The sequence below is a fragment of the Mobula birostris genome, chromosome 29, assembly GCF_030028105.1.
Source record: "Mobula birostris isolate sMobBir1 chromosome 29, sMobBir1.hap1, whole genome shotgun sequence".
Taxonomy (NCBI): Eukaryota; Metazoa; Chordata; class Chondrichthyes; order Myliobatiformes; family Myliobatidae; genus Mobula; species Mobula birostris.
Window position 1 is genome coordinate 2,334,021 of NC_092398.1, and position 20,517 is coordinate 2,354,537.

A 20,517-nucleotide genomic window follows, 5' to 3' on the forward strand; every position below is an offset into this window, starting at 1 on the left:
CATCTTCTTCCACCAGCTCCGCAGATAAGACCATAAGACCATAAGATATGGGAGCAGAATTAGGCCATTCAGCCCATCAATTCTGCTCCAACATTTCATCATGGCCAATCCATTTCCCTCTCAGCCCCAAACTTCTGCCTTCTCTCCGTATCCCTTCATGCTCTGACCCATCAAGAATCTATCAACCTCTGCCTTACATATACCCAATGACTTGTTCTCCACAGCCGCATGAGGCAACAAATTCCTCAGATTCACCACCCTCTGGCTAAGTAAATTCCTCCCCATCTCAGTTCTAAAAGGACACCCCTCTATTCTGATGCTGTGTCCCCTGGTCCTAGACTCCCCCACCATGGGAAACATCCACTCTGTCAAGGTCTTTCACCATTTGAAAGGTTGCAGTGACATTGTCTGACCTGCTGAGTATTTACACATTCCAGGGATTCACTTTATACTTTGTGTTTAGTAGATTAAGGGGATGTGTAACCGTATCAGATTAAATTTCACTTGTTCTTACCATTTCACCTGAGGGGTTGGAGCTCCCTGGATGATACAGGAAAGTGTGACATTCATCTTCTCCCACACCGTGTGTGCTCTCAGTCCAACCACAATCTCGGGTTGGTGAATGGAAAGCTGTTCGGAATATTTCCTCTCCTCTGCCGTTCTTTTCTCGACCTACAACAACATGTCTACAGGCCTCAGGTGTATTCGTGCCAGACACACACGAGACGGCAGATACCGGAATCTGGAGATCATGCAATCAGTTGTGGGGACTCAGTGGGTCACGCAGTCACGCAGGGGGGAAGTGGACGGATGATATTTCGTGATTTGACACCCTTTCATATCTTGATGCAGGGTTATGGCCCGAGATCTCCTCGGGTCTTCAGGGGCAGGGGCCCAATCAATACAATGTGTTGGTCAGACCGTGCTCAGGGTGTGCAGGTCTGGACAACCACACTACAGCAGAGATGCAGCGGCAACAGAAGAGATACAGATATCAATAAGATTGAAAGAATACAGAGAAAATTTACAAGGATGGTGCTGGGATTGCAGGACCTGAGGGAGAAGGGAAGATTGAATAGGCTAGGACTTTATTCCTTGGAACGTAGAGGATTGAGAGGAGATTTGATAAAGAGAGTGGTGGGTGCGTGGCATGCACTGCAGGCGATGGTGCAGGGTCTTTTAAGAGCCTCTTAGATAGGTACATGGAGCTTAGAAAAGCAGAGGGCTATGCGGTAGGAAAACTGTAGGCAGTTTCTAGAGTGGGTTGCACGGTCGGCACAACATTGTGGGCTGAAGGGCCTGTAACGTGCTGTCGATTTCTATGTTCTATGTTCTACACAAAATTCTGAGGGGCATAGATAGGGTAAATGCAAGCAGGCTTTATCTATAAGGGTTCGGTGGGACTACAACTAGAGGTCATGGGTTAAGGGTGAAAGGTGAGAGTTTAAGGGGAACATAGGGGAAACTTCTTCACTCAGAGGGTGGTGAGAATGTGGAACGAGCTGCAAGGAGTGGATGCGAGCTCGCTTTCAACATTTAAGGGAGGTTTGGATAGGTACATGGATGGGAGGTGTACGGAGGGTTATGGTCCTGGTGCAGGTCGATGAGAGTAAGTAGTCTAAATGTTTGGCATGGACTAGATGGGCTGAAGGGCCTATTGCTGTGCTACGCCTTTCTATGACTCCATGACTCTAGAAGAGTTTCACCAGGGTGTTATCTGATGTTCCTGATCCAACCATGGTGTGGAGAGCTCTCCAATACTCCCAGTTCCTTGGAAAGCCAAAGAAATTTGGCATGTTCCGAAAGAGCTTTATCAATTTCGATTGCTGCACCATAAAAAACATCCAATCTGATTGTTGTGCACTGTTCAGCGAGGTCTTGTAATACACAGTAACAAACTACAACTAATTCAGAGAGGGTCAAATTATAATTACATTTATTACTTGCAAGGGGAGGTCTAACTCTGTGTGTTAAGTCATTGGAAGCTAGCTACAACCTTGCAGCTCAAAACAAACTTTTTTATACATTTGCAAAGTCCAGTAATTCATCAACTTCATATCTTTGAGGTCGTTCCATCCCGGAATGGCATTTCTTCCTTCCTTATCTGCATTTGTCTTTAATCAGTCCATTTAAGACTTCTTTCCCCCAATGACAGCAGTCTCCTATTTTTCTCTGTTGTAAAAACATTCCCTGCTACAACTTCACCCCCTGCGATAAAACACACACACACTTCTTGTGAGCCTCCACCCAAACCAGCAAAGCACTCTGGGATCACGCAGGTTCCATTTTGACACATTACATGTTACAAAAGTTATGAATTCATCAAGAATTCGGGGTTACAGATATATTTCCGCAGGATGCATAAAGACTTGGTATGGTGACTGCCCTGCCCGTGACCACAAGAAACTGCAGAGAGTCTTGGACACACCTCAGCACGTCACAAAAACTAGCTTCCTCTTCATGGTCTACACTCTCACCGTCTCAGTAAAGCAGCCAACATAATCAAAGACCATAGGCATTGTTCTTTTCTCCTCTTCCATCGGGCAGAAGATACCAAAGCCTGAATGCACAGCCCATCAGGCTCAAGGGCTGGTTCTACCCCACTGTTACAAGGATATTGAAAGGTTCCCTTGTACGATAAGATGGACTCTTGCCCTCACAGTCTACCTCGTTATGATCTTGCACCTTATTGTTTTCCTGCACTCCTCTTTCTCTGTAACTGTTACACTTCATTCTGCATTGTTATTGTTTTACCTTGTTCTACCTCAAGGTACTGTGTAATGATTTGATTTCTATGAACAATATGTAAGACAAGTTTTATTTGAAAGCTTGTCTTGCATACTGGAAGGTACAGGAGCTCCCAGGACCCACACCAGCAGGTTCAGGATCAGTTATTACCCCTCAGCCATCAGGCTCCTGAACCAGAGGGGATAACTTCACTCACCTTATCACAGAACTGTTCCCACAACCAATGGACTCAAATTGAAGGATCCCCACACCTCAAGTTCTCGATAGTCATTGCGTATTTATTTATTTATTGTTATTATTGCTATTTCTTTTGTTTCTTTCTTTTTATATCTTCACAGTTTGCTGCCTTTTTCACACTGGCTGTCCACTATGGTCTTTCATTGATTTTATTACGGTTATTGGATTTATTATTTATGCCTGCAGGAAAATTAATCTCAGGGTAGTATATGGTGACATATATGTACTTTGGTAATCAAATCATAGGCACACATATGTAGCAGGGTGCCTAAGACTTTTGCTCAGTACTGTAGTAATTTTATGTATTGTACTGTTCTGCTGCCACAAAAAAAAACAAGTTTCATGATGCATGTGAGTGATGATAAACCTGATTCTGATCTGGGTCTCTATTATGGACTGAGAGTGGCAAGGGGGCAGGGAGAGGGGAATCATGGTTGGGAAAAGGGGAAGGGACAGGGGAGGGAGCAGGAAGCACCAGAGAGACATTCTGTAATGATCAATAAACCAATTGTTTGGAATCAAATGCCCTTGCCTGGTGTCTCAGGGCTGGGTGTGTCTACACTCACGCCTGGCACTCGATCTCTACTACTTGCCCCACACCCCTCCCGTAGCACTCCTCCATCAGCAGCCACGTTACTTGTTACAGGAGGTTCCGAATAAAGTGGTCCCTGAGAGTTGTCAGCGATAGTAAACCTGTTTCTGATTGTGATTCCCTCAAAGAGCCAAATAATCTCCTTCTGCGCCATAACACCTCTCTGATGCCTTGACAGTAGTGTGAGGAAATACCAAGAAAAAATCCCTCCCGGTAAAAAATATTTTCCCTCCCCCGTCCCCTCCCCCGTCCCCTCCCCCTCCCCTTCTATTCCCCACTCTGACCTTTTACTTCTTCTCACCCGCCTATCATCTTCCCCAGGATGCCCTCCTCCTACCCTCTCTCCCATGGTCCACTCTTGTCCCATCAGATTCTGCCCCCTCCAGCCCTTGACCTTTCCCACCCACCTGGCTTCATCTATCACCTTTGAGCTATCCTCCTTCCCTCATCCCTGTCCTCCCCCCGCCTTTTATTCTGGTGTCTTCCCCTTCCTTCCCAGTCCTGATGAAGGGTCTCGGCCTGAAACGTCGACTGGCTGCCTGGGCCTGCTGAGTTCCTCCAGAATGTTGTGTGTGTTGCTCTGGATTTCCAGCATCTGCAGAATATCTCATGTTTATGGTTCTTGGGACGGTTTACGTTACCTGATCATATATCGCTTTGTGATCAGCCTTGGTTAGCAGAAGTTTCTGAGCCTTATAGTAGCTTTTATCCACCTTCTTCATGTCATCTCCAAATAACACCTGCTTTCCTGGCTCCCTCTCCCCTCTTCTCCCACGCCTGTGTGGTCCAGGTCTGCATGAAGAGAATGCTTGAATTAAGTTTTGCCTCGAAAAGCTATACACAAAAGTCATAACACTTAAATTCTAGCATTGTCAGAATCTTTCAGCACAACTGGAATTAAGCTGTCTTTACGAAGATGAAGTACAAGAAGTTTTATTTACGGTGGAGTTTAAGGAACCTGTGCATTCTCCCCATGACTGGGTGCATTACCGTCTGGTGTGGGGGCACCGCAGTACAGGGTCGGACAAAGCTGCAGCGGGTTGTAAACTCTGCCAGCTCCACGGTGGGCACCACCCTCTCCACCATCCAGGGCACAATCAAAAGGCGGTGCCTCAAAGAGCTGGCATCTATCAGAATGTCACCCTGGAGCTTCCTGCTCTCTCCCCTCTCCCTTCCCCTTTTCCCAACCATGATTCCCCTCTCCCTGTCCCCTTCCCACTCTCAGACCACAACAGAAACCCAGATCAGAATCAGGTTTATCATCACTCACACATGTCGTGAAATTTGTTTTTTTTTTCAGAAGCAGCACAGTGCAATATATAAAATCACTACAGTAAATTATTATATCTGTACTACAGTTACTGTGCAAAAATCTTAGTTACCCGAGCTACATATATGTGCCTAAGACTTTTGCACAGTATTCTAACTTATAGCATATTTTATGTATTGCCCTTCACAAAGACCACAACCTTGTTGTGGTTTGGAGGCTTGTGTGCCTCAATGACCCCGAGAGCTATGCTGGCTGGAATCAGGGCTTTATGCTTTGGCTCTTGGTAGGGCTACTCATACCAAACAGGTCAAAGGGTGGAGGCCAGACTAAGAGTGGTCCACATGTTCTCCAGGTTCTGGGGTTTAGCTCAGGACTAACAACCCTGACTGGTAAAACAACATTGTTATGGAAACAGCAATGAAGAATCCTTCTACATCTGAGTGCGATGGTATTCCTGAGTCTCCACCCGGGACTTGCATGACAGACAGTAGTGAAAACTGAGGGGAAGCTACTGACACGATGAAGGAAACCCTGAACACCATCAGAGATGGAGGACTTCCATTGTTGCCCTGAACACCAGTGCCGTAACAGGCCGTAAGTAAGTAATTGTGTTTTACACTGTACTGCTTTTACAAAAACAACAAATCTCACAACATGTGTCAGTGATAATGAGCCTGATTCTGATAACTTTGAATTATCCTGGATTGATGGTGAGAGAAGCTGAACTTTACCGGGAGTGAGCGGGAGGTGCCCTGTCACTGTAGGAGCATTGAAGCGTCCAACCAGGACACATGCTGTATCTCTCCTGGAATGAGCAATGGGATGGTGATCAGGTCACTGTGAATGCATTGAAAGCTTGGCCTTTGTCCTTGCAGTTGGTCTGAACACTCATGGCTGGCTATATTTACCTCCCACCCCTGACAAGAGCTGAAATGCGGGATGGCATTTGCCAAGCCCAAGTGTCCATTTCCTTTGTCTGATTCTGTCATCTCCCGTTCCCTGTCTGCTCACAGGTGCCCCGTCAGTGCCTCTACTCTTCTCCAGCACAAACACAAGAGATTCTGCGGATGCTGGAAAACTAGAGGAGCACACAGTAAATTCTGGAAGAACTCAGCAGGTCAGGCAACATCCATGGATGGGTACAAACAGTTGATGTTTTGGGCCGAGACTCTTCATCAGGAGTGGGAAGAAAGGGAGCCAAAGGAGGAATTAAAAGGTGGGAGGAGGGTAAGGAGCACAAGCTGGCAGGTGATAGGTGAGACCAGGTAAGTAGGTGGGGACAGGTGATGTAGCAAGAAGCTGGAGGTGATTGGTGGAAGAGGGAACAGGGAGAAGAAGAAGGAATCTGATAGGAGAGAATAGTAGACCATGGTACAAAGGGAAGGAGGAGTGGTACTAGACTGGGTTGAAGGGCAGGTGAGGAGGAAAGAAGGGGTGGGAGGAGAGCCAGAATGGGGAATAGAAAGAGAAGGAAGGGGGAGGGGTGTGAAATTACTGGGCATTAGAGAAATCGATGTTCAAGCCATCAGGATGGAAGCTACCCAGACGGAATTTGAGGTGTTGCTCGTCGAGCATGAGGCCATTCGGCCCATCCAGTCTGCTCTGGCATTCCATCATGGCTGATTTATTTTCCCTCTCAATCCCATTCTGCTGCCTTCTCACCATAACCTTTGACACCCTGAATAATCAAGAATCTTTCAACCTCTACTTTAAATATACCCAATGACTTGGTTCCCACAGCCACCTGTGCCAATGATTTCCACAGATTTACCACCCTCTGGCTAAAGAAATTATTGCTCATCTCCACTCTAAATGGACACCCCTCTATTCTGAGGCTGTGTCTTCTGGTCCCAGACTCCCCAACTATTGGAAGCATTCTCTCCACATCCGCTCTATCTAGAAAAGCTTTACGCTGTATCTCAATACACATCAGAATCAGAATCCAGAATCAAGTTCAATGTCACTGCCATCTGTTGTGAAATCTGTTGTCTTTGTGGCAGCAGGTCAATGCAATACATAATAATAGAGAGAAAAGAATTACAGTATGTATATATTGAATAGATAAATTAAATTAGTGTAAACATCGAAATAAAAAAGTAGGAGGTGGCGTTCATGGGTTCAATGTCCATTCAAAAATCAGATGGCAGAGGAGAAGAAGCTGTTCCTGAATCACTGAGTGAGTGTCTTCAGGCTCCTGTACCTCCTCCCTGATTATAACAATGAGAAGAGGGCACGTCCTGGGTGATGGGGTCTTTAATGATGGATGTCAATTTTTTGAGGCGTCACTCCCTGAAGATGTCCTGGATACTACGGAGGCTGGTGCCCATGATGGAGCTGACTAAGTTTACAACTCTCTGCAGCTTACTTCAATCCTGTACAGTGACCCCAGCCTCCCCACCCCCAACCATACCAGACGGAGATACAGCCAGTTAGAATGCTCGCTACAAACTTCTGTAAAAAATTGCAAGTGTCTTTGGTGACATAGCAAACCTCCTCAAACCTCCAATGAAATATAACTGCTGTTGTACAGAATATAGAAGATATTTATTCATTATGCTAATATTTTACAGCATTTAACAGATGAGAACTAAATCTCCCATTCTGGACCCACCTTAGTACGACAGGCCTTGACTCTGCTGGTCTTGCCTTTATGTCTGAACTTGGCCCTCGAGGTGAACGTTCAAAGTGCTCTGGTCTGCTCTGGTGAAGCATCAGGATCCTGGTAGACATGACTCAACACAGTGACTCGCGTCTGATATTTCCTGGAACAGAGAGGGCACCGTGTTTCACGTTCAAGCCTATTGTCACCTAACTGTACATATATACGACCAAATGAAGCTACGTTCCTCAGGACTGCAATGTTCCTACGAAACATATATCGCACGCCACACATAAACCGAAATATCACCATGAATACATTAATAAAATATAATTCAAAATACATTTAGTGTCCAGCAGGGGTAAACAAGCTCACTCTCCTGGTGATGAGACCTCAGTGGTGGCAGTGTTTCATCAGTCTCACATCCTGATGGTAAAAGCTGTTATCCAGTCCATCAGTCCTAGTCCTGATGTTCCTTCCTGACGGTAGTGGGACAGAGAGATTGTGGGGTGGGTGGTTGGGATCCTCAACAATACTTCAATAGACAATAGGTGTCGGCGTAAGCCATTCGGCCCTTCGAGCCAGCACCACCATTCACTGTGGTCATGGCTGATCATCCACAATCAGTATCCAGTTCCTGCCTTATCCCCATAACCTTTGATTCCGCTATCTTTAAGAGCTCTATCCATCTCTTTTTTGAAGCATCCAAAGACTTGGCCTCCACTGCCTTCTGGGCATAGCATTCCATACATCCACCACTCTCTGGGTGAAAGAGTTTTTCCTCAACTCCGTTCTAAATGGCCTATCCCTTATTCTTAAACTGTGGCCTCCGGTTCTGGACTCACCCATCAGCGGGAACATGCTTCCTGCCTCCAGCGTGTCCAAACCCTTAATAATCTTACATGTTTCAATCAGATCCCCTCTCATCCTTCTAACTTCCAGTGTATACAAGCCCAGTCGCTCCAATCTTTCAACATATGCAAGTCCCACCATCCCGGGAATTAACCTTATGAACCTACGCTGCACTCCCTCATTAGCAAATTTGGAGACCAAAACTGCACACAGTACTCCAGGTGTGGTCTCACCAGGACCCTGTACAGCTGCAACAAGTCACAAATGGGGGGAGGGAGACCCCAGTGGTCCTCTCGGAAATTTTTACTGTCCTCTGTACGTTCTCGCTGTCGGATACCCGGTCAGTTTGCTGTGTAATTTGGGAGCAGGGCATTTCCAAGTAGTTGCTGCTCTTGTCTTCCAACTTGATGAAGTTCGTGGAACTGTGAAGCGCAGTGTGGAATGGTAGAGCTGTTGTCAAAGTGTTGGAGGGCAGCTGAGGGCGACACACAGAGATTCCAGAACAGGTGAGGGGAGCAGGTTTACTCCCTGAGAGGACACACTGCTGAAGCAGACTGGTTTTCACAGCAGAGCATTGAGAACAGGAGCTGGGATGTGATATTGAAGTTGTATAAGACATTGGTGAGGCCTAATTGTGAGCATTGTGCTCAGCTCCAGTCACCTACCTACAGGAAAATAGCAATAAAATTTATGAAGCTCTTTCTGGAACTTGAGGACCTGATTTATAGGGAAAGGTTGAATAAGTTAGGATTTTTTCCTTGGAATGTAGAAGATTGAGAGGAGATTTGTCTGAGGTGTGCAAAATCATGAGGGGTGTAGATAGGGTAAATGCAAGTAGGCCTTTTCCACTGAGTTTGAGTGAGATAAGGACTAGAGGTCATGGGTTAAGGGTGAAAGATGGGTTAAGAGGAAACTGAGGGGACCTTCTTCACTCAGAGAGTGGCGAGAGTGCGGAATGAACTGCCAGTAGAAGTGATGGATGCAGGTTTGATTCCAATATTTAAGAGAAGTTTGGATAAGTACATGGAAGGAAGGGGTATGGAGGGATATGGTCCAGGTGCTGGTCAATGGGACTAGGCAGAATAACAGTTCATCATGGACTAGATGGGCTGAAGGGCCTGTTTCTGTGCTATAGTTCTCTATAACGATGGTTCTACGCCAGTAGTTTGAGGCTCACTACTGATGCTGGTCTTTAGAAAGATAGATATGATGGATAGAACAGTGCAGGAACAAGCCTTCCTCCCCACAATGTTGTGCCAAGCTCATTACATTAGTCATCAGATGGTCAACTCCACTAATCCTTTCTGCCCACACTCTCACAACCACGGGCTCTGCAATGGGGCACCCCCCCACCACCCCGAGCGAGCTGCGTGTCAGTTTCGGCAATCACGCTGGGGAGTACGCACGTTCCTGCTAATTATTCTCTCATTATGATGGTATCTAACTCCCTTCTTTTCATTGCAGACTTGTCGAGATTTGACCAAAGGCACAGCAACATTTATGCTCTCTGCATACCCAGGAAAGAGGACGACCGTTTCGACTGACACTGGAAAGGGGCAATATTCAGTTCATATTTAGTTATTGTTTCCAGCTGCAGTGTTGGTGTTTAACTTTCACTCTGAGAGTTTTAGTTAACGGCCCTATCAGCCCAGCATTTATTGTTTTTCTTCTCCTTTAAATTCTGCAACAGTTCCGATTCAGTGAACTGTTGACCCGATTCAGTCTCTCTCTCTCTGCTCCTGGGCCATATCCAACGTTCTGACGTACACACACCCATATCCTTCCATTCCCTGCATATTTGAGTTCCCTTTCTATTTAGTCAACGGTCTGAATTTATTGATCCCAGCTGCCAAGGAGGAATTCGGAAAACTCCGATCCTGGTGCCTCTGGTCCTAGCTTAGTAACAAAACCGTTCCAGTTGTTTGTGACAGACAGGAGCAGAGAAATGCTTTGTCTCAAGCTCGAATATTACCCCGCCCTTGTGCTGACGATCGGAACAGCATCAGGGTCATTGTCGCTCACCATTATTCATCAAATGTTCTGCTTTGTGTCGCAGTACAATGCAGGTATAACAAATAGCTATAAGTCACAAAAATAAAGGAATGAACAAATAAATTACTTACTTATTGAGATACAGCCCTTCAAGTCACGCTGCCCAGCAATCCCCCAATTTAAGCCCAGCCTAATCAAGGGACAATTTACAATGACCAATTAACCTACCAACCGGTACGTCTTTGGACTGTGGGAGGCAACCAGAGCACCCGGAGGAAACCCACGTGGTCAAGGGGAGAACATACAAACTCCTTACAGGCAGCGACGGGAATTGAACCCAGGTCACTGGTACTGTGAAGAGTTGGACTGACCACTACATTACTGTACCACAGCTGGGAAGATAGAAGAACCAACGTCAGCGTGTTAAATGAAGCAAAAACAACAAGCATTGAAGCCTATGTCATCAAGAACCAACTAAGATGGAGAGGTCATGTTGTTCGGATGAAAGACGAATGTCTGCCAAAACAAATCTTCTACCCCCGGTTTAAAGAAGGCAAACGTAAAAGAGGCGGACAACAGAAGAGATTCAAAGATGTCTTAAAAGCCAACATGAAGAAATGTAACATCGACAACAACAATTGGGAAACCAATGCCAAGGACAGGAAACTCTGGCAAGCCATCATGCGAGAAGGGACAGCAACTTTCCAAGCCAACAGATGTGCAGAATTAGAAGAAAATGGAAAGAGAGGCAGCAACAACCAAAGCCCGATCTGCCATCTGGAACGACCTGTCCTGAATGTGGAAGCACTTTCAAAGCCAAGATTGGACACAGAAGTCACTTGAGAGCCCAAAAATAGATCATTGGAACCAAGACCATCATCCTCGACCTCAAGGGATAGCCACAATGACCCCAAATAAGTAAACAGGTAAAGTCAAAACATTGAAAATCCTGTGCTAATTCAATTACCCCAAATTGAATTGACATGATAAATACAAGGAGAGTCTAACAATCCCCATGATCCTTGAGAAACAAAGTGAAAACCAAGAGCTGGAGCAAAGACAGACAATTAGACGTGAAAGGCAAACAATCCAAAGACTACCCATACCAAGGCGGTGACACTGAGAAAATACAGTCTACATACTAAATGACAATAAAACCTCGCTTTTTTTAAAAAACTACCCCTGGTTTTGACACCATGTTTCCCTACGCCTTTCCTATCCAATACCTGTCCAAGGGCCTTCAATTATTGTATTCCATGGCTCTGTAGTTAGCGCCTGTAACCCAGGGTCAATTCTGTCTCTGTAAGGTGTTTGTACGCTCTCCCTGTGACCGTGTGGGTTTCCTCTGGGTGTTCCGGTTTCCTCCCACATTCCAAAGACATACGAGTTAGGGTTAGTAAGTTGTGGGTGTTAGAAGATTGGGGGGGGGGAGACTTGATAGAGGTGTTTAAAATTATGTGGGGGACAGATAGAGTTGACGTGGATAGGCTTTTTCCATTGAGAGTGGGGAAGATTCAAACAAGAGGACATGAGTTGAGAGTTAAAGGACTAAAGTTTAGGAGTAACATGAGGGGGAACTTCTTTACTCAGAGAGTGGTAGCTGTGTGGGACGAGCTTCCAGCAGAAGTGGTTGAGGCAGGTTCGATGTTGTTGTTTAAAGTTAAATTGGATAGATATATGGACAGGAAAGGAATGGAGGGTTATGGGCTGAGTGCAGGTCGGTGGGACTAGGTGAGAGTAAGAGTTCGACACGGACTAGAAGGGCCGAGATGGCCTGTTTCCGTGCTGTAATTATAAGAATGGACTGCCCTCAGCATATCTTTGGGTTGTGTTGGTCATTAGCACAAACAAAACATTTCAGAGAGTGAAATGAAAAGAGAAGGTCAGTGGCTCGGATTGGCTGTTTGTTGAGCCTGAGGACCAATAGTGTACTGGTGGTGTCACCTTGCCTGGTGACGAAATGCATGTGTCCCGAACTCCAGGCTGGGCGAACAGCCCTACCAACAAACATCTCCCAGCATGCTTCGACGTACCCACTGAGGTTAGGTGGGTCGACAACTGGAGGTCATGGGTTAAGGGTGAAAGGTGAAAAGTCTAAGAGGAACATGAGGGGAAACTTCTTCACTCAGAGGCTGGTGAGAGTGTGGAACGAGCTGCCAGCACAAGTGATGGGTACGATTTTGATTCCAGTGTTTAAGAGAAGTTTGGATTGGTTCATGGATCAGAGGTGTAAGAAGGGGATGTCTCCAATGTTCCAGGGAATAAAGGCCTAATCATAGAGCCATACAGCAGGCCCTTTGGCCCATCATTCCCTTGCTGAACCATTTAAACAGCCTTGTCCCATCCCTAGTCTCTAGTCCTAATTTCCGATGTTCCAGTGCAGGTTGATGGGAGTAGGCAGTTTAAATGATTCAGCATGGACTAGATGGGCCAAGAGGCTGTTTCTGTGCTGTTCTTTTCTATAACTCTCCCCATGACAAATAAAATTTAGTCTTTTCTCTTTATCTTTAGTTTAAATCGTGAGAGAATAGACAGCATTCAATATCTTGTCAAACGTATGTTCAGGGGCACAGAGACTGGAGCAGATTTGAGGGCCAGCCCGTAAGCTGTCTACGCCACATCCTGTTGTGACCCACAGCAGCTGAAATCCCAGCCACTGAACGTGGACGTGGGTGGCGAAATGCCACGAGGTGAACCCTCACCAGTGCCAGAAGTATCTGCAGAACTTTGCTCGAGACCGTAATCTCTGCTCATGATCTCAATTCAGATGCATTCCTGGGCTGAATGGCCTAACTCAGCCCTGAAACCCAGTGGCCACTTTATTAGATCCACCTGTGCTCCTGCTCATTAATCCAAATATCTAATCAGCCAGTCATGTGGCAGCAACTCATAAAAGCACGCAGACATGGTCAACAGGTTGGGTTGTTGTTCAGACCAGACACCAGAATGGGGACGTTAAGTGATCTAAGTGACTGATTGTGGAATGATGTGGTGGTTTGAGTATTTCAAAAACTGCTCATCTCCTGGGACTTTCACACACAACTGTCTCTAGGATTTAAAAAAATTCAGAGAGCGGCAGTTCTGTGGGTGAAAATGCTTTGTTAATGAGAGAGGTCAGGGGAGAATGGCCAGACTGGTTCAAGCCGACAGGAAGGCGACAGTAACTAATAATCATAGGTTACAACAGTGGTGTGCAGATGAACACGCAACATACCGGACATTGAAGTGGATGGGCCACAGCAGCAGAAGACCACGCTGGGGTTCCAGCCCTGTACCTAACAAAGTGGCCACTGAGTGTACGTCAAATGTCAGCTCTGATTAAACGACACAGAGCTGAGCTTTGCAGTGCAGAATTCTGCTGACACTTACTGCCTTTGGGGATGCCATCTCAAAGTAAATTTATTATCAAAGAACATAAAGAGATTCATTTTCTTGCAAGCTTTCACAGTAAGTACAAGAAACGCATAAAAACAGTGAAACTATTGACATAGAAGAGGGTTCAAAGGAGGTTCACGAAAATTATTCTGTGATTGAAAGGCTTGTCATATGAAGAGTATCTGATGGCTCTGCGCCTCTACTCACTGGAATTTAGAAGAATGAAGGATGTGGGGGATGGAATCTCATTAAAACCCATCAAATGTTGAAAAGCTTCGACAGAGTGGGTGTGGAGAGGATGTTTCCTACGGTGGGGGAGTCTAAGACTAGAGGGCACAGCCTCAGAATAGAGGGACGTCCTTTTAGAACGGAGATGAGGCCAGATTTCTTTAGCCAGAGAGAGGTGAATCTGTGGAATTCGATGCCATGGGCAGCTATGGAGGCCAAATCGTTGGATATATTAATGGCAGAGGTTGATAGATTCTTGATTGGTCGGAGAATGAAGGGATACGGGGAGAAGGCAGGAGATTGGGGCTGAGAGGGAGATGGATCAGCCATGATGAAATGGTAGAGCAGACTCGATGGGCCAAATGGCCAAATTCTGCTCCTATATCGTATGGTCGTATGGTCTAAGAATACACACAACAAACACGGACAAACACCCAATCAGCAAAAGACAACAAATTGTACAAGAATAAAATGAAAACAAAGTAATAATATCAGATAAATAACACTGAGAACATGGGTTGTAAAGTCCTTGGAAGTGAGTCCATGGGTTGTGGAATCGGTTCAGAGTTGGAGTGAGTGAAGTAATCCACACTGGTTCAGGATCCTGATTACAACATCTAATCCTGAAGGCATTCTCCACTTCAAACCGAACCATTCAGGTTTCAGTCTTAATGAGGAGGCAATCTCTTTATCAGCGTTCCATCTCGAAAAGCAAGGTACTCACCAGTAGCTGGTTAAATTCAGTCGTCAGGAGTCGGAAGGCGGAGGTTATGACGAGAGTGTTCAGTCTGAACGAGAGCTGAAGGACAAATGCGAGCAGCCGCTTCTCAGCTGCTGACAAAAGGAATGACCCACAGTGAAAGGAAATGTTGCTGCCGTTCATTGTGACCTTTCCAGTCCGTTATATTTAGAAACTTAATTAATCACCTCAATAAATATAGAGAATAAGACCTTTGTTCTCTTTTCTTGGACTTTAACTAACACGGACAATTATATCAAAACCACTCAGCTATGGCTCTGAGTGTTCAGAATCAGAATCAGGTTAATTATCACTGACATAGAGAACGTAGAACATGGAACAGTACAGGCCCTTCAGCCCACGATGTTCTGCCAAGCTTTTAACCTACTGGGTGACACAATGCTTTACAGCTCCAGTGAGATGGGCTCAATTCCCGCCACTGCCTGTAAGGAATCGACTGTTTTAATTTGATGTTTTGAAGTTACGAAACATAACAGATACAGGTCGACCTTCAGTAATCCGACTACCTGTAATCCGGTTCCTTCGATGATCCGGCACTGATTATGCTTAATGTGATCCTTCTGTAATTTGGCATTTTCACTAATCCGGCACTGCTCAGGTCCCAGTGGTGCCGGATTAGTGAAGGTTGACCTGTTTTACATTTGGAAGTATCCAGATAGATAGGCTGGTTAGGAGGGCTGACAGAATGCTTGTTTTTATTAGCTGAGGCATTGAGCTCAAAAGTCAAGAGGTTATGTTGCAACTTTATAGAACTCTGGTTAGGCCACACCTGGCCACCGCTCTATAAGAAGGATGTTGAGGCTTTGGAGAGGGTGCAGAAGAGGTTTACCAGGATGCTGCCTGGGTTAAAGGGCAGGTGCTATCATGAGAGGCTGGATTGTCTTCTTCGACTGGACTTTGGGTTGTCTTCTTTGGAACAGCGGTGGCTGAGGGGAGACCTGTTAGAGATTTATAAGATTATAAGAGGTAGAGAGTAGACAGGGAGTATCTTTTTTCCCAGGGTTGAAATGTCTAATACCAGCAGGCAAGCATTTAAGGTGAGAGGGGTAATTTCAAAGGGGATGTGAGGGGTAAGTGTTTTACTCAGAGAGTGGTGAATGCCTGAAATGTGCTAGCTGGTATTTTGTTTTATTAAATGCAATCGTGAACAATAGCCAGATCAGAAATGCTGATCAAGTCAACTAGTTCCCAAAGAGAAATCTGATAGGCCAGTCAGATGGTTCACTGCGGCTCAGCGATAGAACACAAAAAATCATATGCACAATTACGAAACATTAAAAAATAGTAGAAATACTGGAGTCATGATGATCATGATGAAGTCTGCTGGAGAGAGACATTTATACACATGCTGTCCTCCATAATTCAAAGAGATTGAAGGATAAGGTTGCAGGGTGACAAAACGTGGCAGGAGCACTTGAAACTAAAAACTAATCCCTACCCTGAGAACACCGCACCTGTTCTTTCCACACTGTTCTCCAGCAGTTTAAGGACGAAGTCCAGCCGGAACATAACTCACAAGTGCTCTTGAAAGTTGGGTATTAACCCTACCTACCAACAACCAAGCATTGCCATCCTGGTCCCCTTCATGATAACCATATAACCATATAACAATTACAGCACAGAAACAGGCCATCTCCGCCCTTCTAGTCCATGCTGAACTCTTAGCCTATAGCTTATGAAGAAGCACGTGACTTCCCTCCCAGAGATGATAGGTGTTTGTGCACTCGACTCTTGAAGGCTTGGACCCCATCGTCGCAGATGTTTCCAACCACAGCATCTGGAAGGCTGTTCCAAATTCTGACAGCACAGTGAAGGAAGCTTCTACCCAGTGTGTACGTTCTCGCATCAGGCATAGAAACAGCATGAGCAGGCATAGATAAACTTGATCGTGTGGTGCGACAAATAAATTAGAAGCTCTTAAGAGACATTTGGATAGGCACAAGAATTTTAGAAAGATGGAGGGATATGGACATTGTGTAGGTAGGAGGGATTAGTGTTTGAGTACTTCTTGATTTACCTTTTAGCTGGTTCAGCACAACATTGAGGGCCGAATGGCCTGTTCCTGTGCTGTACTGGTCTAAGTTCTGTGACAATTACAACTTAAATGTAAACTAGAGAAGACCCAACTATAACACATCAAAAAAACCTGAAGGGCAACAATACAAATAATTATAATTAATCAAATGCAGGGAATACAAAAAAAATAGCAAAACACTCAGAATACTCTACCAATGACCTGAGGTTGTGACAATCATACTCCAAGGTCATTTTATTCCATAGCACTCCCCAGGCCACAACTATTCACTATACAAGTGTTAACCTGGTCTGTTCTCGCAAAATGCAATACCTCATACTTATTGGGATTGAAAGACTTTTGCCAATCCTCAGAACCAGTTTTAATATCACTGGCATATGTCATGAAATTTGTTAACTTTTTGGCAACAGCACAATGCAAGACCTAATAGTATAGAAAAAACTGTGAATTACAGTAAGAATATATATATATAATAGTTAAATTCTTCTTATTATTGATATATTATTTAGCTTTGTTAGTCAGTTATTTGATAATTTAATTCTCATTGTACATATTGACATGTTGACTTGATTACTTTAATGAATTTTTTCTGTTGATCTTCAATAATAATTAATAAAAAAGATTTTAAAATGAAAATAAAAAATAATTAAATAAGTAGTGCGAAAACTGAAATAAAAAAGTAGTGAGGTAGTGTTCATGGGTTCAATGTCCATTCAGCAATCGGAAGTCAGAGGGGAAGAAGCTGTTCCTGAATCACCGAATGCGCACCCTTAAGCTTCCATACCTCCTCCCTGATGGTAACATTGAGTAGAGGACTTGTCCTGGCTGGTTGGGGGTCTTTAACGATGGACGCCACCTTTCTGAGTCACTGCTCCTTGAAGGTGTCCTGGATACCACAGAGGCCAGTGGCCATGAGAGCTGACCACGTTTACAACTCTCTGCAGCTATGATCCTGTGCACTAGCAGACCCGCCCCCGCCCCCCAACCAGACAGTGATGCAACCAGTCAGAATGACCTTCACAGTACATCTGCAGTAGTTTTTGAGTATTTTAGGTGACAAACCAAATCTCCTCAAACTCCTAATGAAATACAGCCACTGTCGTGCCTTCTTTGTAGCTGCATCGATACGTTGGGTCTAAATGAGATCCTCAAAGGTCTTGACATCCGGGAACTTGAAACTGCTCACTCTCTCCACTTCTGATCCCTCTACGAGGACTGGCATGTGCTCCCTCGACTTACCCTTTCTGAAGTCCACAGTCAGCTCTTTGGTGATGCTCATGTTGAGTGCCAAGTTGTTGCTTTGACACCACTCAACTAGCTGGTCAGTCCCCATACCTAACTGATCAAGGTCCCTCTGTAGTTTTTCATAATGTTCCACACTTTCTACACCAACTATTAAAGTACTGTCCACAAGCTTACTAACATGCCCCATGCGTTCTTTGGTGATCTCTGTTACAAACAGTAACAGTTCCAGCACCAGCCCCCTGTGGTACACCGGTGGACACAGGCCTCCAGTCTGAGAAACAACCCTGGATCATCACCCTACTACTGAGTCAGTCTGCTGTCTCCCTCTGAATCCCACGCGATTGAACCATGAGGTTAACCCTGAATAGTCTGCCATGAGGGTACTTGTCAAAGACCTTGCTAAAATCCAGGTGGACTATATCTAGTAACACACATCAAAGTTGCTGGTGAACGCAGCAGGCCAGGCAGCATCTATAGGAAGAGTTACAGTCGATGTTTTGGGCCGAGACCCTTCGTCAGGACTACATCTAGTGCCGTTTCCTCATCTACCCTCTTGGTTACCTCCTAAAAGAGATCTATCAAACATGACTTCCCACAAACAAAGCTGTGCTGTCCCCGATCAGGCCCCGTCTCCCCAAATGCTGGTAGATCCTGTCTCTCAGAAATCCCTTCAGCAATTTACCCACCCACCTTTGTGAGCTTCCTTGCTTGTTTTTGCTACCTTTTATAAACAATGGTATCACATTAACCACTCTCTAGTTCTCCGGACCGCGTTAGTGGCCAGATCTGATGCAAATGTCTCTGCAGTTTCTTCACCTGCTTCCCACAAGTTCTGAGAATTCATCAGGTCAGGTCCTGGGGTTTCTCCTCCTTTATACACTTCAAGGCCTCCGATACTTTCTCTCTTCTAATTCGTATGTGTTCCCATCCATGAACAAGCCCTCTCGTGTTCCGGGGAGAGAGTACAACACCTTCTGAAGTTCAACATCTTGCTGGGAGTTCAAAACGAAGTCTCAGCCTCTGAATTGTCACGCCACCTTTGGTCCATCCCCTGCAAAAGCCAGGACCTCCCAGTGGCCACCTACTTCAGTTTGACTTCCCATTCCCATTTTGCTATGTCCGCCCATGGCCTCCTCTACCACCACAATGGGGCCACAATCTGATTGGAGGAGCAACACCTCATTTTCCATCTGGATGGCACATTGGTCTGCCTTGGGTCAATGTGGGATGGTTCAGAAAGAATCTGCAGAATCCCTCTTCTACTTCACCTTCAACTCTCCCTCATCCCTCCTCTCTCCCCTCCTCCCCTGCCCATTCTCCTCCTCACTTTCCTCCCGTTAACCCTCCCTCCCCTCCTCTTCTCCCCTTCTACTCCTCACCTTCCTCCCCTTCCCTCCTCCTCCCCTCCTTTTTCATCCCTCTCCCTCATTCCTCCACTCTCCCCTCCTCCTCCTCCCTCCTTCTTCTCCTCACCCTCCTCCCTGCACTTCCCCACCCCTCCTCCACTCCTCCTCCCCTCCCTTTTCAATTGTGCCTCCACTCAGCGTGGGAACCGGAGAAGATGAACTGATACAAAACTCTGAAGAATGTCGGCCAAAGGAATCCAAAGGCAAGTGAATAAAATGTGTTTGGGCTTGTCACCACTGGAAAGGTGACATGATATCTAAGGTAAACAACAGGAATACAGCTTTTGCAATCAGGTACAAGATAATTTGGCCAACTCCGCCCTTTTTGGCGAATGTTCGAATCACAATGGATGTGAACAGAGCCGTGTCGGACAGGCAGACTCGGTGGTTTGCCACAGGCAGGTAAGTAGATGCAGAGGTTCTGTCAGTTAAATAACACACACAAAATACTGGAAGAACCTGTCTTTAAGGATTAGCTTTGTTTGTCGTCACAACATCGAAACATACGGTGAAATGTGGCTTTTACGTCAATGACCAACACAGTCTGAGGATGTGCTACCGCAAGTGTCACCGTGCTTTTGGCACCACCATAGCACGCCCACAAGTTACTAATTCCAACCCGTACGTCGGTGGAATGTGGGAGGAAACCGGAGCATCCGGAGGAAACCTGGAGGGGAAATGTACAGTACAAGCTCTTCACACACAGCACGGGAATCAGATTGGCTAGGCCCATTTTCTCTGCCTGTTCCTGCCCCACGGCAACTTGTGTCCACAAACCTCGACTCCATTCTATCCCCGTGGTTCAGTCCAGTCCCACCTCCACTTCTTATGCTCCCAATCTCCTCAACCGACTTCCAGTTCCCTGGGCCTGACCGCCTCCTGATGTGGCCTCCTCTGCGTTGGGGAGACCCGTTGTAAACTTGGGGACTGCTTCATCGAGCACCTCTGCTCCATCTGCCAAAAGAGGAGCTTCCCGAAGATTTAAATTCCGACTACCATTCCCATTCCAGCGTGTCGGTCCATGGCCATTTTTGCCACGATGAGGCCACCCTCGGGGTGGAAGAGCAACGTTTTCCATCTGGGTAGCCTCTAATCTGATGGCATGAATACTGATTTCTTCTTCCAGTTTTTTTTTCCTTCCCTTCTCCCCTGCCCACTCTGGGCTTTGACCTTTGATA

The 20,517-nt window shown here is 45.7% G+C and overlaps 1 protein-coding gene across 4 annotated transcripts in view; it reads right to left on the reverse strand.

Moving 5' to 3' along the window:
- The window catches only part of myom3 (myomesin 3), a 121,237-nt gene extending 106,517 nt beyond the window's left edge, over positions 1 to 14,720 (reverse strand). For 3 of the 4 annotated variants that reach the window (XM_072246907.1, XM_072246905.1, XM_072246906.1), the window contains exons 1-4: positions 14,618 to 14,720; positions 7,459 to 7,609; positions 4,219 to 4,369; positions 515 to 672 (exon numbers count right to left, since the gene is read on the reverse strand). In XM_072246907.1, coding sequence (XP_072103008.1) covers positions 515 to 672; positions 4,219 to 4,369; positions 7,459 to 7,577 — 428 coding nt within the window. In that variant the 5' untranslated portion in view covers positions 7,578 to 7,609; positions 14,618 to 14,720. Of the gene's footprint in view, positions 1 to 514; positions 673 to 4,218; positions 4,370 to 7,458; positions 7,610 to 14,617 lie in introns of those variants that run through there. The other variant, XM_072246908.1, reaches the window with a different exon arrangement.
- Between the last annotated feature and the right edge of the window lie 5,797 nt (positions 14,721 to 20,517).